The sequence below is a fragment of the Dipodomys spectabilis genome, unplaced genomic scaffold (assembly GCF_019054845.1).
Source record: "Dipodomys spectabilis isolate Male_0828 unplaced genomic scaffold, ASM1905484v1 ptg000054l, whole genome shotgun sequence".
Classification (NCBI taxonomy): Eukaryota; Metazoa; Chordata; class Mammalia; order Rodentia; family Heteromyidae; genus Dipodomys; species Dipodomys spectabilis.
This window is the reverse complement of record NW_024870731.1, coordinates 11293725-11321715: the sequence shown is the minus strand read 5'-3', so window position 1 is coordinate 11321715 and position 27991 is coordinate 11293725. Positions and strand designations below refer to the sequence as shown.

At 35.1% G+C, this 27991-nt stretch overlaps 1 protein-coding gene across 7 annotated transcripts in view; it reads left to right on the top strand.

Annotated features, from left to right (window-relative positions):
• Tbc1d5 (TBC1 domain family member 5) overlaps positions 1 to 27991 on the top strand; it is a 484073-nt gene that overhangs the window by 367207 nt on the left and 88875 nt on the right. For all 7 annotated transcript variants that reach the window (XM_042679822.1, XM_042679821.1, XM_042679819.1 and 4 more), the window contains 2 exons: positions 7432 to 7574; positions 20068 to 20174. In XM_042679822.1, the coding sequence (XP_042535756.1) occupies positions 7432 to 7574; positions 20068 to 20174 (250 nt within the window). The remainder of the gene's footprint in view (positions 1 to 7431; positions 7575 to 20067; positions 20175 to 27991) is intronic.

The window sequence follows — 27991 nt, the reverse complement described above, 5'->3', positions numbered from 1 at the left end:
CCTATCTGTCTTACCTCACCAAAGCCAATCACATGTGACCTGGAGAATTTATGAGTATTCACTATACCTCCACCGAGGTACACATATATACATACATGCATGCATGACATGCACGTTTACTATGATGGAGATGTGTGTGTGTGTGTGTGTGTGTGTGTGTGTGTGTGTGTGTGTGTATTGATGGAGACTGAACCCAGGACCCATGCTAAAGATGCCACTACTACTGAGCTACACCCCTAGTCCCTATTTTTATATGACTATAGATATTGGTATTTATAAATATTATTCCATCATAATAAATCTGTTTTTAACAAACATTGACATAAAATACATCATAATTAGCCAGGTGCTAGTAGCTTATAACTATAATCCTAACAGCAATTCAAGAAGCTGAAAGATCTGAGGATCAAAGTTTAAAACAAGCCCAGACAGACAAATTATGCCCCATTAACCAACAATAAACCTTCAGAAGTGGAGGTGTAGTAGCTCAAATGGTAGAGCACCAGCTATGAGTGAAAACTCAGGCAAGAGTGCAAAGCTGAGTTCAAGTCCCAGGACTGGCACAAAAAATAGATGAAATAAGATACATTTTTTAACTTTTTCATGGCATTTAATATGAATTGCAAAATGGTAAATTCTATGCCATGTTTTTATGGCTCTTAGATTATAGTCTATGTAGTTTGTTAGAATATAAACGCAGCATGGGGGACAAAAACCTAAGTAGTTGTGATTCCTCTATATATCACCTTTATAGTAACAATAAGTTCATTAGAAAAAGTTGCCCCTGAGTTCCAGCCCCATGACCAGCCAAAAAAGACAAAGAAAAAGATACACTGTACACATAAACTGCTTTGTTAAATGGGGCAAAAAAAAAGTGTTTAAGAAAAACATGACCATAGTGGTTTTAATGTGCTACTTCTCCCTGGAACTTGACCCCTGAGCTCCCACCCATCCTGGCAGCAGCACATTATAATTTGGGTAGCCTTATTTTGCAGTTTTTTATCTTACACAGGAGCCTTAAAAAAAAGTCAAAATGGCATATCTTTAGAGAGACCTTCTGCACTTCTAAATCTGTATCTGTTTTTCTATGTATAGGTCTAGTGATACAGAAAATAAAATTCAATAAACCCATGTTATTTTCAGATTTATTACATGTGACTTGACCAAATACAGTCTAGATAGACACATACATCCTAACTGTGTGAGGATTTCCCTCAGTGGTAGTCCCATTGTAACTATATACTTAAAGATACCAAAGACCTATTGTAGTAGAAGTCAGAGCAAACAGAATGGCAAGGAAAGTTTTTATATGCTTTTCTCTCCCAATGATTAAGTGTATGGTTGCCATTGGCCCAATGGCTTAACATGCTAGGGAAGCAAATTTGAAAGTAAACACAAGTGAGCTGAGATGTAGAGAGAAAGAGCTTCTTATGTAGTTGTTCTCATGGTGGAATCCTCATCCCAACAGTATCTAAAATAGAATCCCAGTAGCTCCTAGAAACAAGTTCAAACTGAAAAATATCAACTCTTTGCTGGTGGCTCACACCTGTAATTCTAGCTAAATGGAGAACACCATGCTTTAAAGCCACCGGGCCAGGATCAGGCACCAGAACAAAACATGAAAGGACCAGTAAAAACATAACCCCAGAGGGGTTCAGAACTATGGGTTAGAGATTAGGGAATCAGAGCCCTCTACACCTGTTACTATGAAGTTCTATCTGACTCTCCTGATAACACACAACCAGCCTGTCAAGTTTGCCTGCCTCCATTTCAGTAGCAAGCATCTATCTCCTATGTCATTGTTGAAAATTATAGGGAACTGATTATGGAAACATGACATTTGCATTACCTTGGTCCTGAAATAGATTCTAGTATTTTCCAACAATGTATAGAAATATATTCAGTGAAAACTCTGACTCAATGTGAGTAAAATCCCAGTGACAATTGAAATAGTCTAGAGCAGTTTCAGAAAGTAAAATTATGCAATTTCATTCTTTGTTAGAATGATTCTCAGATTAGGAGGGATAAGAACGGTTGTTTTTTAGTGGCTCTCTGAATACTGTTTTTAAAAAATTACCTAATAATTCCCTTTCCTGAAGGGAGAATAACAGAACAAAGTCTATGGACTTTCTAGAAACAAAAGTTGTAGTATGAATTAAAAAACACTGTTCATTGAGCCTCAGTTTAATTTTTCCCATCTTACCATTAACTCTACTTCAGTCTTTGTGCCATAATTCATCAGCAGTTGTGAATTTAAATAGTTTTCTCCCAGAGATGCCCAGCAGCTTTAGTTAGACCCAAGTTAAGAGCTAGGGCAGAAAAGGTCAGCAACCTTATCCCTACAGTTCTCAGTCAGAGCCACAATTCTAGCTGTACCGTAACTTGGAGTTAGCTTATCAAGGAAAATGTATCCTGTTTATATAGCTGTGTGGGACTCCATTGAATTACTAGTAAATCACTCAGTAAAATGATTCAGTCTTTGAAATATCATACTTTTAAATAGGTATTTATCTAAAACCAAGCTAAGGTTATGGGACGTGTGCACATGTGTATGAGAGAGAGAGAGAGGGAAGAAATGAAGGGGAGAGGAAGAGAGAAATGGAGAAAAAGAGAATGAAGAATGTCCAAGATTATAGAAATTCACAGCATATTATGGTCATCTTTATGTCCAGTGCCTTCTGAACTTTTTATATATGTGGAAAAACATCAATATACAGGGCGTATGTTCCATTCAGACTATTTTTGCAAAGGGCCTATTACATTTCTTCTGACAAACAGCTTCACACACTTGTGTTGAAAAATAAATTACTGTAATTTATTTTGGGGTGATAATTATTAGGAACTTATTTTTGGAATAAGAAACCTTAATAAAAGACTATGTACTGCCCCCTGAAAGGAAGAGAGAACATTCCTTATACTCAACAATACTCACTTAATGGTTCATTTATGTGTGTCTTGGGGTTAATTTAACCCCTAATTTAGGTTTCACATGTGTTCCCAGAAAGCCAAATTCATGATGGATGCAAAGCTATAGATTATAAAGAATGCTCAGAAAGCAAATTTGAATTAAGTCTATGAGACAGGTTAAATATCTTCAGATATTTAATGTATTCTTCAGAGCTCTTAGAAAAGTAAGTGTGAAATTGAAACAATGTTATTTATTTTACAGTCCATCCTTTGTAATTTTACTTTGTAAAGAAGTGAAAGATGAAAATAACTGGACCATAATTACAAAACTTCCATATTTGAGATTGTTCTCATAAAATTAATATAAAGGATAATCAGAATAAATTAATTTTAAAAGAATGAATACAAAGAATACCAATGTAAAAAAGAATCTAAACTCAGTCAAGAAGATACTCAACCCCAGAGAACATTTTTGGCTAAAAATTTTTTGGGGGGGTTCTGATACAGAATTTCAGTCCTGTGTTTATTCCATATTAGGCCTGGGATATTTAAAAATTATAAGCTTTGAAAAGCATAAACAATAGCAAACTCAATTAATATCATAGAGCAAAAAATATTGTTCTTTTGTGTTCCAAATCTTAACCAGTGCTGTAATTTCATCATCATGCGTCAGTTGGTATGCCTTTGTAATGTTTGTTAAATTAGTTTGACTGTAGCTTTTCTATATCACTTGTTTTTATAAGAATACTATACTGATATCTCACTAACGAGTCATACAAGGAAAAGGATATGAAGAGCTAGGATTTAACTTAACTTTTTCTCTATAACACATTACAACCATGTTGGATTAAGACTATACTCATTGAAACCTCAAATTGGTCAATTTCTAAACAAATTTGATGGGGAAAAAATGTACTTATCTTGGTGTTTCTATGGGTCATACAAAAAGCAGTAACACTATGAGTTGTTATTCATCCTCTTGGTATAGCAGCTTAATTACACAAGAAACTTAAAATTGAGAATAATTGTATGAGTTACAAAAATAGAAATTCCCCTGTTTTTGAATGTAGTACTTCAAGACAGTCATTTTGTTTGTGCAAATTTTAATTACTAGATCTAGTAAAATATGAATTATTGTATTATCACAGTGATACAATATGAGCATTGAAATCTGCAGGTGTAACATACATCAAGCAAGATTAATAATATCAAGCAATTAAACTGAACCTCTTATTAAGGGGAAAAGAAATGTTTAAATGCTACCCCCAAGTGTAACTTAAACTCCACTAAATATTTTAAAATGCATAAATAACATGTTAATTATAGAAGTGACTTCTTTATATGATCTTATTTCTTAGAGTAAGTTTTCCTTTCTAAGAATACAAAAGCTTACTGAAATAATTTCTAATAGTTACATATTCCTTGAAGGGCTGAGTTTTAATTTGAGTTTTAAGCTCAGTGTAGAAAACAGAATAACACAGGAATTTTTGTGTTGTAAATATATGTATGAAGTGAATCCAATTGTGATTAAGAAGACTAAATTATCAATAGTTTCGCAGTATTCCATTTGGTCATATGGTTCTTGTGAAAGATTCTCAGAATTTGACCTTAATTTTTCTATAATTGTATATTAAGTAAAAGGAACTACATTTTACTTTCACATCATTGCATGTACAGATTGTTAGCAATTATATATAAAAGTCACATGCTATTTATCTAGTGACAAATTATATTTTCTTAGGTATTGGGGTTTTCCTCCACATGTTCTGAATTATTTTTGTGTCACCAATTGCAATTGTGTCTGGACTTCAGTTTAGTTCTGCCTTTGCTTCTCAGTAGCATTACAGGTGGCTTTACAGTACATTTAATGAGACCTTGGTAAACATCACATAAAGCATTTAGTGGAGTATATAAAGCTCTTTATAAAGAATGTCCTAGATTTCCTGCCTTTCTTTCCTACCTTTTCCTCTTCTTTCTTTCCCTCTTCCTCTTTCCTCCCTTTTCCTCCCCAACACACACACACACACACACACACACACAAATCTGGTTCCTGATCTAGAATTATTTGGCAAAGTATTTGGCAAGGTAAAAGTTGGAATTAAGCAGTATGAAAATTTAGTAAAGCCTCACACCATAGCTTACATATTAAGTATAAAAATACTAAAGTCTTAGATTTTTTGTAGTTTTGATGATGTTAACAAATGAACAGTGATACTCACTAGACACTATGTTGAAAATAAATTATACAACTAGTGGATGGGGATGGGAGGAAAAAACTGGGAGATAGAGAGGGAAGGATTGACACTGTTTAAAAAGAAATGTATTCATTACCAGACTTATGTAACTAAAAAAACCTTTGTAAATCACCTTTATAATAACAATATATAGATATATATTTAAAATATGTAGATAGTTTGACCCAAAAAACAATAAGAACTATTTTATTCAGTGCAAATTAGAATTTGCATTTAGTCTTCCTGCCAGTGCTTCAGTGAAGATTGCTGCATGTAGGTTTGTTTTGGTTGGGTCATTTTGAAACTAAATTCATACAACCCCAATCAGGAGAAATGTTGCAGGAGAAGTTTGAGCAGTAACTGAACATTTTGTCATAGAAATAATAGGTTTATAAATGATTTTTAAAAAAATAATCTATTTTCTTTATTTGCTCTTGAAGCATTATCTATAATGAAACTAATACTATTATTGTCCCTATGAAAATAAAAGAAATTTGAGCTATAAGGGAGGCTGGAAAGATAGTATTGTATTCCCATTGTGTATTAACCTTCATTTGTTTTTCATTGACGGAATTTTCTTACAGTGATGTGAGTCAAATGACTGAGTACCCAAGTTCTAAATGTGTAGTCATTGAGGAATGCAAATATCTGTGTCAATTAAAAGTCCTCTGCAATGCTACACAAAATGATTAACTCTTGTGCTTGTTTGTTTTGCCCATCCCCAGTTCTTCCAACACTTACTGCAAGACCAGTTAATACTTTGCAATTAAGGAAAGCAACTGGTTGATAGTTTTTTTTCTTTCTGGAGTAGTAAATATTAACATATGTAGATGCAATCTAATTATTTCTATTGATTAATTTGATAATATGAATAAAAATGTTAAGTATTTGATAACATTATTGCTAATAAACTATGATACATATGTGTGGTTTATCACAGCTATAGCTCCTGTTTGTAAAGAACATAATATTTGCTACCTATTTTTGCCCTACCTTAGCCCCACTAATACACTTGGTTTCAATTGTACAAAAAAACTACTATCTCTTAACTAGTTCTAACATAATTTCTTCTACCCTATATTAGTTGTACTAGAAATTTAGAGTTTTTAACTAAATTTGCCGTGTGTTAGAATCACACAGAATTCTTTCTTTAATTCCTAGAGAATAGGCGTGGAAGAAAATTGTAACTTGTATAAAAGTAGGAATAAATGGTTTAAAACATACCAAATCTAATTGCTCTTATTTTCCTATAAGTGCTAGATATAAACTTCTTAATATGATTTATTGAAAGTTTAAAATATCACTACTGTGTTCCACAATTACATGTAAGCATTATTTAGTATTATTATCCTGTCCCATGGCCATAGAAATCAGCATAAAAAACACTGCTCAGAACATTGGTTTGCTAATCTGATATAGCTATCTACACTTGACAGAGAAATATGTACAGTAGTGCTGACTTTTTCTTGTATTAATTTTTTTTTTTTTTTTTTTTGTCGGTCGTGGGGCTTGAACTCTGGGCCTGGGCGCTGTCCCTCAGCTCTTCAGCTCAAGGCGAGCGCTCTACCACTTGAGCAACAGCGCCACTTCCAGTTTTCTGGTGGTTTATTGGAGATAAGAGTCTCATGGTCTCTCCTGCCCGGGCTGGCTTTGAACCGCGATCCTCAGATCTCAGCCTCCTGAGTAGCTAGGATTACAGGCGTGAGCCACCAGCGCCCGGCTTTTCTTGTATTAATTTTTAACTGAAAATTTTAAATAAAAATAAAGGATGAGAATGAGTTTGATTATATTAATTTGCCATTAAAAATTTTTTTAATCTGAAATAATAGCAACAAAACAATCAGTACAGATCATGAAAATTTCAAAATTATACTTTTAATTTATAATCTTACATAATGGTACTAGATCAACTACACATCCATTTTCTCTTTTCCTTTTGAGAATTTGTCACTTCTATAAAATATGGAATTTTTAATTCTATTAAACCTGAAATTCTTTTGTCTTTTTGAGCATAATGTGTTTTATACACATAAAAATAATGTTTAACAATTGTGGCCTAGTATGGAATTCTAAAGTTAATTTAAAACCTGAAAACATAGATTTTTACTTCATTACATTTTTAATACATAGTGTTTATTTAAAACTCAAATTTTATTGTAATATATTTTGTGTATATATTTTCTCACTGTGCCCGATTGTTATTTTTTCATATTAACATGAGAAAAATGATCACTCTTTGTGTGATTCTCAAAAGACCTATTTCCTGAATTTTTGTTTTGTTGCTCTGCAGACGGTGGGTGCGGCTGCTGTTTGGCCGAGAATTCCCTCTGCAGGATCTTCTGGTGGTCTGGGATGCCTTGTTTGCAGATGGCCTTAGCCTAAGTTTAGTGGACTACATCTTCATAGCCATGTTACTCTACATCCGAGATGCTTGTGAGTATTAATGACCTTACCTTCATTTGACTAGGTGATCCTGACTTTTCAATATGTTTTGCTTTTTAAATACACTATATTTTATGACCTGATCTGTATACATTTACCTTTTTATATAAAAACTATGTAAAAATCAAAGAAAAACATTAAACATCTTTTCTGTTAGTGAGCCATATACATACTAGGATATATATGATTTTATCCTGAAAGAATTGGAATATTCTTTAGAACCATTTTTCTAAACACTTTACCCCTGCTTTAATCTCCTCATTACACACATTTGTGAAGTGCATATATAAAAGCTAGTATTACAGATATGTTTAGAGCTCCACCTTCTGACACACAGTGAGTATCCAGAGATACTTATTGGGAGATTTTTTTTTTTTATAGTATCAATACATTGCCAATAAAAAGAAATAAATCTGGAGTCTTTGACGACTTTCCAGTAAAATTTTAACAAAATTTATTTCCAAATGTATAGTGTCCCATGGTAGAAGTGCTCCATCTCATCAGGTTCCTCCATGAGTGCATATCATAGCTAAAAAGCCAGTGCCTGCAAATGCTCTGCAATCCTCAGCATGAAGAAAATATCAGTGCATGTTTTAAATTTAAAGATACCCTGAGTTTTTTTTTCCTTCTCAAAAAAATAAGCACAGTTCACAGAACAAGATTTGTTAGCCATGGTATAATTAGAAAAGATTATACAAATTGCTTGATTGAATTAGGAAATATAAAACTATTGTATAGTAGGACTTTGTAAAGAAAAACAGCATATAATTTGGAGTTATTCTTAATCATGACTGTTAAATCTGCCTTTTGATTTGTTCATGAAATACCAAATGTTCTTTTGATATGTCCGGTAACATTAATATGCCTTAAATATTTATGTATTTTTAATTCCTTCCAAATTATTTAGAAATTTTATTTTGTTTTTTTCTTTTCTTCTCCTGTGTTTGGGGTTTAACGAAGTGAAAGTTCCTTTTTTTGGAGCCAGACCTAATCACATAAGAGCATAGAAAACATAAGAAGATATCCTTGGATAATAGAGAGGAATGTTTGGGTAGATGTGATAAATGCTGGATAGTAAATACTAATCTCCCTTTTAAAGTTGTATGTTTGCTAAAATTTTAAGTAATAAGTTTATTTTTAAATTTTTTCCAAGTTAAACAACTATTGAAATATATTCAGATTTTCTGTAATCTTAAACAATTAACAATTTGCTCTTTTCATAACTTTGGCACATCACTCACATATATTTAATTTAATCATCCTGTCTCTTAGATCTACTCTTAATTTCATAAAACATGGCAAATTTTTGGCAGCTGAAGCCCCTACACATTTTTAATCTTTCTACTGATGATTTTTATAAAACATGGGCACATGTGGGAAAGTGCAATAGTAATGAAGCTGTTCATTCATTTCAAAATTTAGCCTAACTTATTTTAATTTTGTTGGTTAGAACTGTAACAGTGGATGATATATCATAAAGTGAGAGGGAATATTTGTTTTGTATTTAAGATTGCCTCTGTCCTAAAGAAGCATGCCAGCCAGTAGGGAAGACTAACATAAACACTTGTAAATGAACACACCTGATGCTGCGATTGAGAGGACAGGTAGCATAAAAATTGAAGGAGAAACACTGAGCTCCCTCTGGGCAATCTGTGAGAGAAGAGAGAAAATAATGGCTATGCATTCCATGCAGAAGGAATAACATAACCAGAGCCCTGGAAGTGAGAGGCTGCTTAATGGGGATGTGTGCATGTGTTTCTACAAGTGATTTTGTAGCAGTAGAGTACAAAGAGAGTGAGTGAGATCATTAGGCTGAAGAAGTGAACAGGAGAAATCAGGATAAACACTTTTAACCTATAAGCAATAGAGTTATTGAAATAGTCAGTGCAGAAGTATTTGAAATTATTCTAGCAGCAGTGTGTAAAGTGAACTTGAAGAAGAAAAGACTAGAGCAAGGAGATCAGACAAGGTTGAATATGACAGTAGTCTAGCAGGAAACAGTAGGTTAGACAAATCATCCATGCTTAACTCAGTGTGACTTTTGACTAAACATAAAAGGGAAAATGGAAAATCTAAATCAATCACCTACTTGGAGGCTTGAGTGTCTGAGTCATTGGTTAGGAAATACAAAGAGCAGGTTTTTAGTAGTATTTTGGCAATGCTGAGTCTAAAATACATATGTGAAATCATAACCCAAAGACTTAGAAAATAAAGCTCAAGATCAGTGTCATACTATAGATTGAATTTTGCAAGTAATCAGCATGTATTTGTTAGCTAAAAGGTGCCACGTTATCCTATTTTGTTTGCAAGTCTTGATTTACATCTTTTACTCCAAAGTAGTAATTATTTTATTTTCTATTATCAAAGGTATTCCTGTTAATATCAAAGAATTATATAGACAACATACTTTATGAGTACATTAAAAGGAGAATGTGGGCAAAGGGGAAACTCTACATTTAACATCAGCATTTAAGAGTCATAAATGAGCAGTAGCTTGGACTGTAACCTCAAAGAACTGTATAGTCTGTGCCCTGGAGGAAGAATAGGTATAATAGTAGATGGCTAGAAAATGCCACTCAAACTTGTTACTGTGGAGTGATAGTTATTAGATACCTTTGCTGGAATGGACTCAGTGAAGTGATAGTGAAGACGCAAACAGGATAGAGGTGAACAGTGATGGACAATTAAGCAATATAATAGCTTTTTTCTTTATCTTTCTGTTGTGTTTTTTAACATGCATTTTCAGCTGAAAAGGTGGCCTAGAAAACAACATAATGGCTTGTATATAGTAGTCTTCTAAGAAAGACAAAATAATAGGAAAGAAGAAATGTAGTTTTTTGAGGGCTATTCAGGGGCAAAGAGAGTTGAAGCTCTGTCTTTAGAGTAAGTCCTAGGGCACATTGGAGGCAGGGGGCACTGATGGAAAGGCTCTAAGCTCATTTAAATTCTACTGCAGCAGTACTAGTTTTTCCTCTTGTTCCCATGGCTGAAGTCTATGAAGAGAAATTGTCTTGTTGGTTGAAGTTTCAACTTGGTTATTTTCTGTCTTTCATAGACATTTCACCCTGCGTATCTCCAGTGAGATACAGGATTTTATTCTTGGTCTTCCTTCTGTCTGCCAGCATCTAGAATAGGGCCCAGTGCATAATAAATCTTCAAAAAAAATGAATGAAATAATTGAGGAAACAAGGCCAAGAGCTGATAGAAGAGAATGAGAAGGGTGTGAAAGATTATAGAGCAGGAATAAAACCTGGTGCTGATCTAGGAAGGAAGCACTGGTCACTAGACCACTTCATAGGTAGAAAAAACAGAAAATGAAGGAATTCTGTGTTTGTAAAAGGAAAAAGAAAAGTTACTGGCTGTGAATGAGGCAAAACAGGTGTGGAGGAGTGACTGGGAGATATGATAAACACCGTGACAAGAACTCATGTAGCTAACTAAGATTCAGCAGAGATAAGTAAAGGGTAGTAGCAGTGTTCTCAAGTTTGTGGTTCCCCAAGCTGTGCTCAGAAGTCCGGGCAAGATTAAAAGAAGGTAGTTGGTGGTTTTTAACCTAGCTGTACCCTTAAATGGATTAGAACTAAAGAGAGAAAAGACAATAGGTGTTGTTAAGTATATTTTAAGACAGTAGTCTAGGATGGGTCAAGAGGAAAGCAAGATCAAGAAACTGAGGGGAGATCAAAATATCAATAGATTGGATGTAGGGCAGAAGAGAGATGAAAACATAAAACATTGTGGTCTCACAACAGGCCACAAAAAGTTCCAGATGTAGACAGCATGCTTGATATATGTGAAGGGATATAGTCACTTAGAAGATCAAGGGATTGTAAGAATGAATTTTGTTTCTCCATTGTTCATTCACCAAGACTCAAGGTAGGAAAGAAGATATAGAAAGAATTATAAAGAGCTAGACACAGAAACCAAACAAATGCAGAAGAGTGGCTAAGAAAACATCTTTTATTCCATCAATATTATTCAGATAGCCAGCCATTCAGCCACTATTTGGAATTCTGCTTGCCAGCCATTGAGGAACATAGATGACAGCGATGAAGAGGCCTAATTAATGCACTACATGAACTTTAAGGGATGAGATGTGTTAGGAGGGAAGCGGGGAAGCAGTGGTTTGGAAGGGGAAGCAAAAGTAGTATGAGTTGAGGAGGCAATGATGTTGATCCTCATCTAGAGATTGAGACTGAGAAAAAGAGGACACAGGGAGAGTTCACAGGAGGGCAGGATTGATGAGATGAATTTACACTGTAGGCCATAGACAAGAACCAGGGGGAAGATGGGCAATTTACTAGATTCAGCATTCTAAATAGTGTCAAGTTTTCATTCCACATTGGTAAATTCTGAACCATGATGTGCTTTGAGGCATCCAGAGTAATAGTATTCAGCTATGCTCAGTAGTTTTAGGTTCATTCATCAAAAATTCTTAACCACGTCCCACTATTCAAGGCTCTGGGTATTCTTTGTGTACTTGTGTGCTTGGAAGCTCAGAAAATGTTTCAAGAGTGAAGGAGCCTCCCTTTAACACAGTGCTGTACTGAAGGGGATCAAGCCAACTGGAGCAGTCAAAGTTCATAAGATGCTTATCTCCAATTAACCACCAAAAAGCCAAAACGGAGGTAGAATGCCAATCTTGAGCAAAAAAAGCTCAGGACAGTGCCCAAACCCTAAGTTTAAGCCCCAGTATAGACACACATACATACACAGTATGACATAAGTGACATTGGTGGTGGGAATCAAGGGAAAGGAGAGGATTAAGGGAGGGGTAGGCAACATATATTTTTAATTTTTTTTGTAATTCACAGCATGCCACTTTCAATTTGAAATTATTCTCTTTCCTAAAAATGAATTTAGAAGTTCCACATTCTTTACAGAATCTTCTAGAGAAACAGGATTTGCCAGACATTATAAGTGTTCCAGATGAGTGTGACAGTTGTACTGATTTATGGTGCTTTGAGAGAACCCAGGGACTAGAGAAGAACAAAATTAAAGCAAGGGAAGGTCTTCTCTCCCTGGAGAGTATGACCATCTATACTTAGCTTTCTCTGGAGACTGAAGAGAGCCAGAGTTTTGGTTTTATTCATTATTTAATCTCTGTTCTCCCCAGCATCACCCCCATTGTTTGAAATCTCATGCTGTCTATTGCCATTTCCTTTTTTTTTTTCCTGGTGGTTGTGGGGCTTGAACTCAGGGCTTGGGTACTTTCCTTGAGCTTTTTCACTCAAGGATAGCACACTACCATTGGGAGTCACAGTGCTGCTTCTGCTTTTCTGGTGGTTAATTGGACATAACAGCCTCATAGACTTCCCTACCCAGGCTGGCTTACAACTGTGATCTTCAGACCTCAGCCTCCTGAGTAGCTAGGTGTGAGCCATCAACACCCAGCTATATTGTATGCTAGCAAAGTCATAATAATCGAAGCCTTTAAATAGTTGAAGCATTGCTGTTGTTGATTGTTTTTTTCTGAGCAAGGAGCATTTTTTTAAATGTTTAGCATGACAGCACCTTGCAAGACACTTACACATTGGCATTGCTTTCAGTGTGGTATAACAAATTTCAAGAGCATCTCATAGTTTTCTTTGCTTATTATTCTAATCTTATATTTAATCCATGATTATTTGTTCTAGATGCCTAATTCTTATGTAAATATAAGCATTTACATTTGTTCCTGAATATTTACTATACCTGGCCCTCTGGTCTGAGGAATTTTTTTAGTGTCTATTTGAGGCTTTTCTATCATGGTTGGTGTTTAGAAAACATGTTCATGACCTGACTTGACTTGTGTCATAGATCCACTTGTGGTGCTCTCTTCTAAGCATGCAGAAAAATATGTGATACACCAAGGTGAAGAACAAGGCTTCCAGCTCCACAGTCCTAGATTTGGCCCTTCACAAGCCCTGTGGCTTGGCTTTATTGCTTATCCTAGAAGTGAGTTGTGATCAATAGCTCTTACTTACAGGGGATTAGGAAAAGTCCAGGATATTTACAAAATATGTGGCAAATTGCCATATATTCGTTCCTTTAAGAATCATTTCTCCATATGAAATTAAATTACTTAGAAAAAAAGTTTTTATACGATTACAACCATAGATATAGTTAACTGTGAGTTAAATAGAAGTTACCCATTTATACTGCTTTAAACTTCCTCAAAAAAACCCCACAATCTCTGCTTATCTTTACTGATTTCACTCTTCTACTGGGAAAACTATAAACCTACTCCCTCAGACCTTTTCAAGAATAGTTGTGGACATTTAAAGGTAGACAGAGGTGTCTGCCTTGCTTGATGTGGAGATATCACTACTCATCAAAGAAATTAGGCAAGAAAACAGAATCTGTTACCTAGCAGTTGTACAACCTTTGTATAGCCTTATAAATGCAATAAACACTATTGTCTTTTCAACCAAGATTGAACAGCAGAGAGACAGACTTTTCAAAACTAGTTTAAGAATAGCAAGGGGAAGGTAGGTACTAGTGGCTCATACCTATATTCCTAGCTACTAGGGAGGCTGAGTTTGGGAGGATCATGGTTTGAGGCCAGCAACGTCACAAAGAAAGCGTGAGACCCTTTTTCAACCTACAGCTGGCTACAGTCATGTGCATCTGTCCTCCAAGCCATGTAGAAGGCTAAGATTGGGAAGATTGTGAGTCTGCAAGACTCCATCTTTACAGAAGGGAAGCTAGGTGGAATATCTTGTGCCTATGATCCCAGCAACTGAAGAAAGTTAAAGTAAATAGATAATGTCTCAGGTGTGCACCTAGCCAGAAAATGAGACCCTATATAAAAAAATAACCAGTGAGAAACAGGTCTAGTAGCCTGGTTCAAGTGAGAGAAGCCAACTTAGGAAGCACAAGGCCCAGTAACACACCTCCCCCACCCCACAAAAATAGCAAGGAATTGAAGCCTTGAATAGGTAAGCTACAATAAACCATAGGCCTGTAATATGCCACTAGGACAAGAGGAAGTTTTTAAAGGCAAAAAAGAGAAGTCTACATAGCTGTTTTAGAACAAAACCTGTTTACTACAAGGACTTGTTAGTGGTGATGACCTTTCTTCTTTGTTGGTACTGCTGTTGCTCAGAGAGCAAAATGGTTTGCCTGGAAGTTTCTGGCTGGGGAATTCTTTTATGCCAGTTCCTGTTATAGGCATAAATGCCCAAGTCCCTGCCTTCTTTGCCTCCCTGCCCCATTTTGTTAGAGTTTGACATAAGTGACTCCATTTTAGTACAGACAACTTTCACAGTCTCTGTTTTACAAATGAGAAAGAGAAAGTGTTAGTGAAAGTAAGCAGCTTGCCTACATTCACACATAAGTATGTGACTAGGCCAACATTCTTATCTAAAGCTTGAAATTCCAAATCCATTATGCTTTCCTAGGTGCCGCTCACTTTTGCTTTTACCTTCCTAGAATCAGCTCTAAAGTGTAACTTCAGTATTTTGTTTGTAGAGCATAAGTACACCTGTAGCAAATGTAAATAAATACCAAAACCTCAGTTATTTTTTTCCTTTTCTCCCCGCCCGCATGTCACACTATCTGCTATCCTAGAATTAGCACTAGAGAAGAACCTTCCAGGTTATCCAACAAAAATCCACTATAAAAAAAAAAAACATAAATGCTTAGATCTGTCAGATACCTATTACCTTATTTAAAACGAACTAGCTTTTATAATCTTCCTATCTACTCTAAATTGGGCATAGATGCTCAAAGGATTTAATGCCTAACTTATGCAAATGAAAATTAAAGATCTCTATGAGAAGAGTAAGGGGAAGCACGGAAATGGTGGGACAAAGGTTAAACTAATTCAGCAGTGATATTCAGTAGACACAATGTTGAAAATGAACTATCCAATTTGTACAGGGAGGGGGTCGAGAGGGTAAAAACTGGGAGAAAATGAGGGAAGAGGTGACATTGTTGAAAAATAATGTACTCATTACCTGACTTATATAACTGTAACTCCCCTGTACGTCACCTTTACAATAAATTTTTTTAAAAAACAAGATTCTCTAAAAATGCTTAACTTGCTATTAAATCACTGTTGATGGTACCTACCAGAGCCCTTAGATGTCTGGCATTTAGTAGATGCTCAAGACATGTGTATCTCATGCTCTGATTAAGTAGATGAATGGGTTTTATTTAAAGTTAGCTCCTTCATTTGTCTTGTAAGAATATTAATACATTATTTTGCTTCTTTTATATATTTATAGTTTTTTTTGATAGTTTCAGAAGTTTTGTGAAGTTACAATAAAATAGGATTGTTGTTCTGGCGCCTTCAAGTAATACCAGGCTGTTTCATGAAGTTGTTATACCCATGTTCCAAGCTAAATCTACCGCATAAGAGTATTAATACAAATAGACTTTACAGATGATATTTACATCCATATTATGTCTTTTTTATGTCATTTTGTTTTAAAGACAGTATCTTTTCAAAGCTTTGTGTTACATAGAGAACAGATCCTAAAACTAGACTTCTGAATTTCAAATCCTACCACAACAAAAAATCTCTTGGTGATTTCAGCTAGTGACATATTAAGGTCAAGTATAACTTTTTTAAAACAAACAGTGATAATAATTCTATCTTTATAAGATTGTCATAGAAAATCAACATGATGAGGTAAAGTTCTTAGCTAGGGCCTTCTCCAGAAATCTTTAGTAATTCATTCTCATTATAATGGAATAATATAGCTGCTTGAAGCTGTACATCTGATCTTTTGCACTTTCATTGTTTTTCAGATCAAGCACTTTGTTCATCGCTACTCTTAGAATAAGGCCTGCCATGAAGTAGGTACTCAATAATTACTAAATTGAGTGAAGCAGGCTTTTTTTAAGATTAGAAGGTTGTTTTCAAAAAACACAAAAAACTAAATTTAAGTTCATAGGACTTATCCATGCATGTCTGAAACATCTGTAAGTCAGTCATGAATTGTATCATTCTAGACAACTTTATCAAAGGTTCCAAATGGGTCCTGGACTCAAACCTACATCTTTAAATACTGAGGCCAGAACCCTTTCCACAAAACTCTACTACTTCTCTAAAAAAATATATTGGAATTCTTTCTTGGCTAGTTACTAGTATATACTAATCATCATATCATTTGGCAAAGTACTTTTTGAGGTATAAGATCAATTGATTAAGTTTTATTTACATATTAATTTTCAAGAAAACTGAATATGAAAATATTTTTTTCAAGGTTTTAGCCTAGTTTTGTTGGATTCTAAACTCAGTATTCTCTACTAGCTGGGTTACATTATCTCTGGATGAGAAAGAGTAATTTACAAGGGAACTTGGAAATTATCTTGTTCAGTATTTCCCAGTTTATGTGCTCCAGAATATCAGTTCCTCAGATCTGAAGAGGAAGAGGCCAAAATATGTGGAGGAGGTTGGTTTAAATGAAAATTACATAGGTGTTTCTATTGCAGGATTTCTCAGAGCATTGAACATTCTAAAGTGCATACAAATCTCCAAGAGGAGCTGTAGTGTTGTTAACACCATCCAAATTACCCAGAGAGGTGGTTCATTTTTATGCAAGCTATCCAAGAAATCACCAAAGTTTTATCGAATAACTTTGCAAAGTACTCTATGGCATACCTTGGAGTCCTTAGTTTGAACTATTAAAATAATATGAAGACAAGATAATTTCCAAAATATACCCCACCCTTACTCCTGCTCTGCTTGCCTGACTCCATTGGAGAAGCTCATTAATCACTGGGAATGAAGTAAATATCTACCACTCTCCTTGGGGACCAAGCAGGCCAGAGGCCTTCTGTTCCTGTAGGATGCCATCATGTCTCTTCAGAATCTGGGTACCTTATCTACATATCCTTACATACACCAGAGCCAGGGTGGACTCCATCTCTGGTCCCATCCCTGAAACTCTTCTTTCTCTTGATAAAGTAAAATCAACAATTGTCGGGGGCAAAGATTCCTTTTGACTTCTGTTGAAGTTGGATGAAAGGTTTCTTCAAAACAGATTTCCAGGGTGCCCGGACCCACAATCACCACAGAATATCAGGGCAAAAGTGATCTTGGTAGCCGGTTCCTGGTGGATCACACTTATAATCCTAGGTACTCAGAAGGCTGAAATCTGAAGATCGAGATTCAAAGCCAGCCAGGGCAGTAAAGTCCATGAGACTCTTATTTTGCTGTGGCTCAAGTAGAACATTACCTTGAGCAACACACACACACAAAAACTCAGGGACAATGCCTAGGCAAGAGAGACAGAGACAGAGAGAGACACAGAGAGAGAGAGACAGAGAGAGAGAGAAAAAAAGAAAGAAAGAAAGAAAGAGAAAGAGGGAAGGAAAGAAAGAAAGGAAAGAAGGAAGGAAGGGAAAGAAGAAAGAAAGAGAAAGAAAGGAAGGAAGGAAAAGGAAGGGAAAAGAAGGGAAGGTCTTGATGACCCTCTGATACATACCATGTTGTTTAGGTAAGTGCAATGGCTATGGAAGACAATGACTTGCTGCCAGTCTCTTGGTCAGAGGTTGAGTGCAATGCTTTACTCACTAATCACCATTTGCATTCAATGTGACAATTATGCTATTTGAGGTGAAAAGTCAACATGCAGTGTGGGCTTGGACTCCATATTTGGGAGACAGCGAAGGAGGAGGGGTACTTATATCCTGTGCCGTGATGCTAAGAGGACTTCACAGTAGAAACATGAATCTGCCTGTTCAGGTTCCAGAGGTGTGTATAGGTCCTTCTCTCTGGCTGCTACTTCTACATCATAGTGTACTCTTGGTCACTCCCCCTCTCTGGCCTGTTTTCTTATCTTCAAAAAGAATGTTGGGTTTGGGGTATTTCCTTCAGCTTACCAGCGTCATAGCTTAAGCACACATTGCACTGTAGAATATCTGTTGTTTCTCCCTTGTTATTCCAGAGGTGATCAGAAACTTTGGCTCACTGCTGCTGCCTGTGCAGAGTCTGAGCCTGGGGTTCATGCCTTGTGTAGTCCAGGGGTTTTGTCTCGTATTCTCAAGCCCCCCTGGGGTCCCAGATAGTGATTCTGAATATGAAAACATTTTATCACTGTATCCTGGTTTTATGAATCTCTTAGAAAAAGGACAAAAGGTAGCTGAATATGAATATGGAAACATGAACAAATAAGAGTCTGAACAGATATAGAAAAAGTAGGATACGAGTGTGTTTTACAAATGAAAGCATATGAATGATTACAAGTTGTCAGATCAGCAACGGAAAATGAAGGTGAAACAGTAGTCCCTTACATCGATTATAATTACTCATTTTGCCCAATCCTGTCTCCTTTCCCCATAGTGCTCATAGAAAGGGACAGGTGGGGAGCTACCAAAATGGCCTTTCCAACAACAGGAAAAAATTATAAGAATTGATAGTATTTCTTATTATTGTGGTTGTTGTGAGATTGGGACTTCAAAGCAGTAGCTGATGCTTTCGTTCATTGTCTAGCAGTCTATCAACTGAGCCACATCTCCATCCCCAAATCACTGGTAATTCTTATTACAAATAGTTGCTTTTTTGTGTGTTGTTTCAATTAAATCATGGCTGTTTTACTATGGAACTTTCTCAAGTCATTGATCAATAAAATAGATTCAGTCATACATACAGTAAAGTAGCTGTAAAGTTCCTATACAATCAGTGCTGTTGAAGGAGGCAGTCATAGTGGCTTACAAAACAAGTCTTACTAATGGACCCCTTTGTGACAGCAGTGTCAAACAGATTGCCTGGAAATAAAGACATTTACACTGCCCGGCCTGAAAAGATCTTTAATAAATTTACCTATAATTAGGTTGATTTGAAAAAAATTAAATGACAGTCTATGGAAGATTTTGACCTTTTTTCTCTAAGAAAAAAAATTATGTCTCTGCCTATTCTTTCTCTAAATTTCTTATTGTAGAAAAACAAATAATTATAGGAAATTATATTTCATTTAATTTTGAATTATGTACTATTTATATACTTAAAAGAGTAAATGGGAAGTGGTGCTATAGCTCAAGTGATAGAGCACTAGCCTTGAGCTGAAGAGCTGAAGGACAGTGCTCAGGCCCAGAGTTCAAGCCCCACAACCGACAAAAAAAAAAAAAAGAGTAAATGTAACGTGTAAATTTTGAAACTTAATAATCAAGGTAAATATTATTTTCTGAGAATTTTTAACTGGCTCTTTCCCATTCATAGGTTTTTATTATTACTTTCTAAGACATAAAACTGAAGACAACCATATAAATGGTGGTAATATGCATGCATCTAAAAATTTATTTATATTGCAAACATACACACATAACTGTATCTGAAGTTCTTCTCCTGACATTCCCTCAGGAAAGTGCTATTAGATTGTAGTTAACAATGCAATATGCTACTTCCAAGGCCATTTGGTAAAGATCCTTCTCCTCACTTACGTTTATCAAATCAGTGAATTATTGGTTTTCTTTGCTGCTGTCATATCTTTTACATTCCCAATGAAAAATACTTTAAACAGTGTTATATCTGAATTATTTTCCCCTTTTATTTTAGTGATTTCTAGTAACTACCAGACCTGCCTGGGCCTTCTAATGCATTACCCACTCATCGGGGATGTACACTCACTGATTCTTAAAGCTCTATTCCTTAGAGATCCAAAGGTAAGCTTTTGCAGTGGAATATGTGGATTTTTTTAAAGAAACATCTCTGTATGCATTGTAAGAATTTCTAATGTAGAATGTGCCTAATGACAGATAAGTTGCCTAATGGTAGAATTTTGTCAAACTTTGTAGGCCAAAACCCACCATACTTCATTGGCCAGCAACTTAGCAAGCCAAGTAAGTATTCATTGTTATGAGAAAATAAAATGTATATCTTGTTGTTGCTCAACAAGGTGTTTTGTCTGCCTGCCTTCAACATGACTTAAGGAAATAGTTGAACAACTACCTCTTCTTTTGGATAAACTTCATTATCATTGATTCCTCTCACAGGAGATGACTTAGTCAAATGGAGCTCCTGGGCCCTGTGAAAATCAAGAAAGTAGGTCTGCACAAAGGACTAGGTCTATTATAATACAATGAAATACTAAATTACTTCATATTATGAATATGTAGTTTTTATTTTGAAGACTAAATAAATAATAAGTAAAATAAAGATTTAATGAAGATTTAAACAGATTTTAACACTTATTCCTTTATTTGAGTGTAAAAGGATTTATCAAAATTTTCTTTACACTTCACAGAAAAAGTGTTTTTTTACAACTAATGTTATATTTCTTGAAAATAAGAACATTTAATGATTTTTAAAGATCTGTGAATCCTTGCTACTTTTGAGCCAAACAAAAACATTGGATGGAGTATAAGAGAGAAAGCTTTAGATACATGTACCAGAATGCCAGGCTTTGGATGGTAATCCCAGCCTTTGGCTCTTTGGCAATCCTCCCAACAGTCATGTTGGCAGTTGTCAAACTGTGTCTGAGTCAGTCAGTCAGTCTGTCTTTGGATTACATTGCCAAAGCTCTGTCTGATCAATTGGGCTTCCAAGTATAATATAAATTTTTATTCTAAAAGATTTTTGTCCTATCCTTGGTGGCTGACTTCAACCTTTGAATATATTCTGTATTTATTTTGACTTAAAAGAATTTTTCTTATTCCTACATCTGTTTTCTGTAGAAATGGGAACTTCTGTATCATTCCTACATGAAGTGATCTCATTAAGTATCAGAAATATAATCATTTCTCTGATTATAAGTAGCAACTTTCTTCTAGTAAGAAATAGGAGTATGACTATAAAAACTTAAAAGTTCCACATTTATGTTTTTATATGCATTTGTATGTGTTAGTTATGAGATTATAATACACTTTTTTTTCTTTGTCAGTCATGGGGCTTGAATTAGGGGTCTAGGCATTGTCCCTGAGCTTTTTTACTCAAGGCTAGTTCTCTGCCCCTTTGAACCACAGCACCACTTCCAGTGTTCTGGTGGTTAATTGGAGATAAGAGTCTCACAGACTTTCATGCCTGGGCTGGCTTTGAACCATGGTCCTCAGATCTCTGCTTCCTAAGTAGCTAGGATTACAGGTATGAGCCACCAGCACCTGGCTTATAATGTACGTTTTAACAACAACAAAAAGGTGATCACATATCTATAAAAGAGGATTTTGTTGCTGGTCATTGAGGTACAAGTTTTGATCCACAAACCTAGGGCACCTTCTGTCTGCTCAGAATTAAGAATTCTTGAGAATGGAAAAAATTACTAAAATAGTGATCTTAATTTCCTGTTTATTGTGACTTATTTTGTTCAACAGAAGAAGAAAAGAGTATGAGACCCCTATGGATCTTAGTAATTTTTTCCCTAGCTTAAGATCTTCCCATGAATCATTTATCTAGTTTCTTTAAACCCAGTTCATCTTTGTTTATTAGTAGAATCTAAGTGCCCTTACATTTGATAGATTTTTATCTCAATAAAATAGTATCCATAATATGAGTATAATGAAACCAATTCTACAAGCATTAAAAATAGATTCTTGAAGCTTATGGGAAAAAATAATCATGTGAGTATCTAAAAAAGGGAATTTCTCACCTTTTAAGCTCAGAATCTTATCAAGTAAAAACATAGTAATCGTTCAAAACTATTTTAAAACTCAAGAAATTGGACAAGATGAGGGAGGCATGTTTACAGGGCTCATGAGAACAAGCTCATGGAATGGTGATCTCTATAGGAAAATGTAGTTATACTTAATTATTTATAATAACTTCCTGTTCACATCACTTGGTAATTTTTTTCTTTTTTGTGTGTATATATGTACATTCATATACCAGTTGCACTTAGTAAATTTTAAGTGGTACCAGTGTGTGGTGTTCTACAAAGGCCTGTGGTAGAAATCGTGATCATAGTTTTGAAGCGTGGCTGCCAACCATCCTCATTATTGGGAAGTCATGTTAATGAGCTTTGATTTTTTTCGTAACATGTGGAGATTAAATGAAATTGCTTCCGATGAAATACACAACCACAGCACATTTAAAGAGCTGACTTTTAATGAACTACAATAGTCTAATTCAGTGATCCAAAGGTACAAATGGGAAAAAGAGAGAGAACAAGCCTACCTATATTATAGAAACACACAAGTACAGTTGTCAGTGTAATGACCATCAATAGTCATAAAAGATTGATATTGAGTGGAAATGGTAAGGAAAGTTGATTCTACTAGCCCTACCCAAATCCTTAAAAAAAAAAAAAGACATCTAATTTTCTAATAAATAAAAACAGTGAAATACTTGAAGTACTTGAATCATTCCTGGTTCAAAGTATGTGGACACACAAGTTTACTGAAGTAAACTATAAAGATGAGATTTGAGAATTCAAGCCTCATGACCAACAACAACAAAAAAAAAAGTTAAAAAAAAGAAATGGATGATAATTGAAGGGCTCCCTCACCTTCCACAAGTTTTATAAGTCCTTGAGATTTACTCATGAAAAACATTGCAGGGGTTGCATAAGGACAAGTCTCACAAGGTGGAAATTTTAGCAAAAATTTGTATTTAGTATAACAGGAAAGTAGAGAAAAAAGGGAGAAAAAGAGAAATACTTTTCTTCACCCTGTGTAGGAAAACAGTAGGTTAATATTCAAAATGGTGGAGTTGGTCATATCCACTCCTAATATTTAGAAGATAATTCTGGGTCGGTAAATGGGTAATATTAATTGATCTTAAACATGAAAATATGATCACCTACTAAAACCACAGGGATGATGGGTGATTTTAGGACTTAACCTCTGCCAAGCATACTTTCTAGTACTCTTGTCTTTTTTACCTGTTATAAAGAGTTTACAGTAGTATTTAACATCTCAAAGGAGAAGTCATATTTAGATAGCCCCTTTATGTCTCCTATTCTTTTAACTTAATATAATACTATACCTAAAAATAGGTATAGTAGAAAGGGAGTTAATTTTGTTCTTGTAGTTTTTAAATTTTATTTTCTTGTAAAGATCTGTACAGAGGGGTTACAGTTACATCAGTAAGGTAATGAGTACATTTCTTGTTGAGCATTGTTACCCTCTCCTTTGTTTTTCTCCTACTATCCCTTCCCTCCACACCTCCTATACTCCTTCTCTCCCAAAGTTGTGAATTTCATTTCCAACAGTGTCTTGTGAGTATCACTGTTGCAATGGGTCATCCTGTGTACTTGTTTCAGCATTTTGTTATTCCCCATTCCCCTCCCCAAATTTGATAAGATGTAAGGTACCAAAATCAAATACAGTGACAACAGGGATATAACATAGGAGGAAGGACATACAAGAGAAACCAAAAAAAAATCACATAGTACATTAAAAACAACAACAAAGAAAAATGTATTGTGTCCATATCTTGGGGTTCATTTCGCTTAGCATCATCTTATATGGTCATGTGTACATAGCTTTTGAGCTTTTCTGCTCATCTGATAAGATTATCTTAGATATACACTAATTATTGCAAATAAGGGAAACCATGGGGCCTATATTTCTTTGGGTCTGGGTTACTTCACTTAATGTGATTTTTCCCGTCTTTCCATTTCCTAACAAATGGGGTGATGTCATTCTTTCATCTACTGAGAGACGTCTGGGTTGGTTCCATATATTAGCTATGGTGAATAATGCTGCAAGAGATGTAGTTGTGCTGGTAGCTTTAGTATGGCCTTGTTTATGCTCACTGGGGGTAAATGCCCAGAAGTGGGGTTGCTGGGTCATAGGGAATCTCTATGTGTAGTCTTTTGAGGAACCTCCATATTGCTTTCCAGGAACAATAAAAGACCCCAAATAGCTAAAACAATCCTTGGCAGAAAGAACAGTGCTGGAAGAATATTAATACCAAACTTCAAACTCTACTACACAGCTATACTAATCAAAACAGCTTGGTTCTGGCAAAAGAACAGACCTGAGGACCAATGGAATAGAACTGAAGACCCAGAAATGAACCTGCAGACCTATAGCCACCTGGTCTTTGATAAGGGAGCCAAAAAAATAGAATGGAAAAAAAACAGCCTTCTCAGTAAATGGTGCTGGCAAAATTGGTTAAACACCTATAGAAAACTAAAGTTAGATCCTTATATAGCACCCTGCACCAGAATCAACTCCAAATAGATCAAAGACCTCTTGTAGTTTTTTTACTTCCTGCTTTTAGTGCCTGAAACACCATAGTCTTAAATGCTTTATATGAGAGGTAGGCTTTACTGTAGAAAGACTTCTCACCTGCACAGACTTTAAAGGGTCTACAAACTGTAATAATAGGATTATATTTAATAGTTTTCTAAACATTTTGAATTGTTAAACATGGCCCTCAGTGAAGTAAGGCAAAGCATCTTTTCTCTTTTTCAGAGGAGACTTGTTAAGGTTCAAGGTCAAAAAGTTTCTAAGCTTCCAAGCTTATTTTTATTCATACTTTTCTGTCCTTCCTAGCATCTGTTCTATCTTTTCCCATGAAACCATTTCCAGGATCAGTTAGGCCCATTCCTCCACTTTGAGTTTGTACGCACAGCACCTTCTTTCAGTTATTTCTCCTTAAATTTGGATCCTGCTCATTGTTTTAAAATCACTTCACTATGTATTGCTTCAAATACTGTATCTTTTTCCAGTCTATCACATGTGTACTAAGCTAGGTGAACTCCATTTATCTACCATTTTTGGAAGTGATTTCCACCATGGTAAATGGTGTATTTTTTTTTAGCTGTCATTTTAATGAGGATGGTGAACTAGCCCTTACTGAATTTAGAGCATCTAGTTCCTTAATTTGCTTTGTGTCAGAATTATCTAGAAGCCTGTTACCATCTTCAGACATTATGGAATAAATAATAAGAGTTAGGAAATAATCCAGTTAATATATTTCATATTATACCACCATAATTTTAGAACTGCAAAGGATTTGAACAGCCTAATCCAGGCTCCTCCTTTCACAGGTGAATTAATTGAATGAAGGTGAAGCTTTAGAGGGTCCTAAAGATTACATAAGAGCTGTAGTAGCTTCATTAGTTTTAAAGATACTGATCTTACTGTCTTTATATAAATTCTATTTATAATAAACATTTATTTGCATCTGTAATAAATGAAACTGCCACTTATGTAAGTGATCCAAGGACAATTTTTAAATTTTTAGTGTACATTTTACGACAGAACCGGATGTCAAAAATCTGTTTGTAACACTATGAACCCTGAATACCATGGGTACAGATTGTATACTTAGCTCTTCAGACCCCAATCCTAGTTCCCATTTTCTTTTCTGTGTCATATTGGAACTACTGAGCAGATTTCCAAAAACCAATCCACTAAATGAAGTTAGAAGGAGGACAGTCTGAAAAATATGAAGTGATTAAAAAACATTGTTCTAGCTAGTTGTTCAAATTCAAAAAAATTTAAAACCCAATTAGAAACAAAAGTCATAGAAAATGTGAACATATTGTGTTCCTTAAATAACCAGATGTTCTCTCTTTCCTGAAGGCAGTAAGGGCTAGGAATAAAGGTTTAAAACTATTGTTTTAAGTTAACTGTGAATTTTGAAAATCTGTTTTTACCCTTTAGCAAATAAAATTCTAATACTGAAACATAAGCAAAGTAATTTTCACTTTTTGGTACTCTCTTATTTGTGTTCTGCGTTGAAGATGTTAACCTTATCACAAAGACTTATTACAAATGAAATACAGTACATGGATTGCCATTTCATATTATGCAGTAAGAATTTGACAACTACTGTTTATTTTAAAGCCTAGAATATTTGGCAGGGCTTGTGGGGGGTTGAGGGTAATGTCTGATTCATTTGCAAGCAGCCCTTTCATCAGCGTCTCCTGCCATTGATGGGAGAAAATAGTTAGAATTAATACAATTTGAAAGTCATTGTTTGCATAGAAATGCACCGGATAAACATGCATAATGTCCCTGTGTATGTCCAGTTCTGATCTGCCATTTATTTTGAACTGCATTAAATTTTGCTTTCTTTAAATTATGAAAAATCAGAATTTGAAATTTGAGATTTTATGCAGGTAATTAAATATGCTCATTTAATTTAAAAATGAACCTAACTGCACTTGCAGCATTCTTATCATAGTCTAGTAGCTTGGGTAAAGTAAACTGTATTGAACAGATTCAAATCTGCCACCAGCAGGTGACAGTGTTAGAAAAATGTCCCTTTCTTTCCCTGAGCAGCAGAGGACTTAAAAACTTCCCATCTCCCATACTGACTCTGTGAGGAAGATGAACAGCATGCCTTTATTTACTTTTGATGATACCCCTCTCTCTCTCTCAGAGGGTCTGTGCAAGTTTTCTAGTATGTTGCTAGACTAGTGTTTTTGCCATGATTTCACGTTACAGATAGGTCGCTGTTACTCTGTGTCCCCTCCAGCCACTCACCAAGTATTTCTTTGAAAACCTCTATCCTTAGAAAATCACTTGTCTTTTATTAATTTCTTTGTTTCTAAGCTATAGGGACTAATGTGTCATTTTTTATTACTGTTACTTTTGAACTGCAATATGTTATACATGGGGGTTACAGTTTAACATGCATGTCCATCTAAGTATTCAGTCTTTCTTGATCACAGACACTGCTTCCATTATTCTTCCCCACCCCATCTGTTCCCTTCCTCCAGACACATCACATTTCCCACTTCCTATATCACATATGAACAGTGAGTATTCTGTTTGTATTTGTCCCATTCCCTTTTTCATTCATCTACCTCTCCCTCCATTTCCCTCTTGAATTCTTCTTTCAGCTTCCTGATACTAATTTTGTTAAACTGCTAATTATTCAAAAGCCCTTTTTAAATCACTATGTCACCATCAATTTGATGTTTATTTTCGTTGATATTTAGATATTACTGATAAACAGATGTATTCACACATCCAATTTACCTTAAAATTAATAAGTCTTTTTGAATAAATGGTGAATATAAAACAATCTGTAAAGAGTAATATAAAAATCCTTAGTAAACCAATATTTGAAATTAATTATTTTCAGATATTTAATAATGTACAATCTGATATTTCTCAAAACACATTAAGGGCTTCCAAGGGATAAGAAATAACTGAATTCATTTCAGAGAGTTTTTAATGCATTAATTTACTTTATTGTATATGTGCTATATACCAACACTTTTTAGTTGATACTGACAGAATGGCTGAATCAAAGAGAAAAAAAGGGAGAGAGCTCCTCCTTATAATAAGGAGTAAATTACTTGATGTGGTATATAGACTACAAGTAGAGTATCATCACTAAAATAATAATTAGGGATTGGATTTAGGCTGGAGAGAGACCTAACTTAGACAGGTTGATCAAAAGGCCCTTTCTGAAGAGATGGAGTTCAGGTGGGAACTAATGAAGAAGGAACCAGCCAAGGCAAGAAGGGGAAGAAGAGCCTCCAACCGTGACAACAGCAAATGGCCCCAAGATTGAAAAGAACTTAACTTACTAGTGGAACTGAAAGATGATCAACATGACTGAAACTAGGAGAGGCCTACTA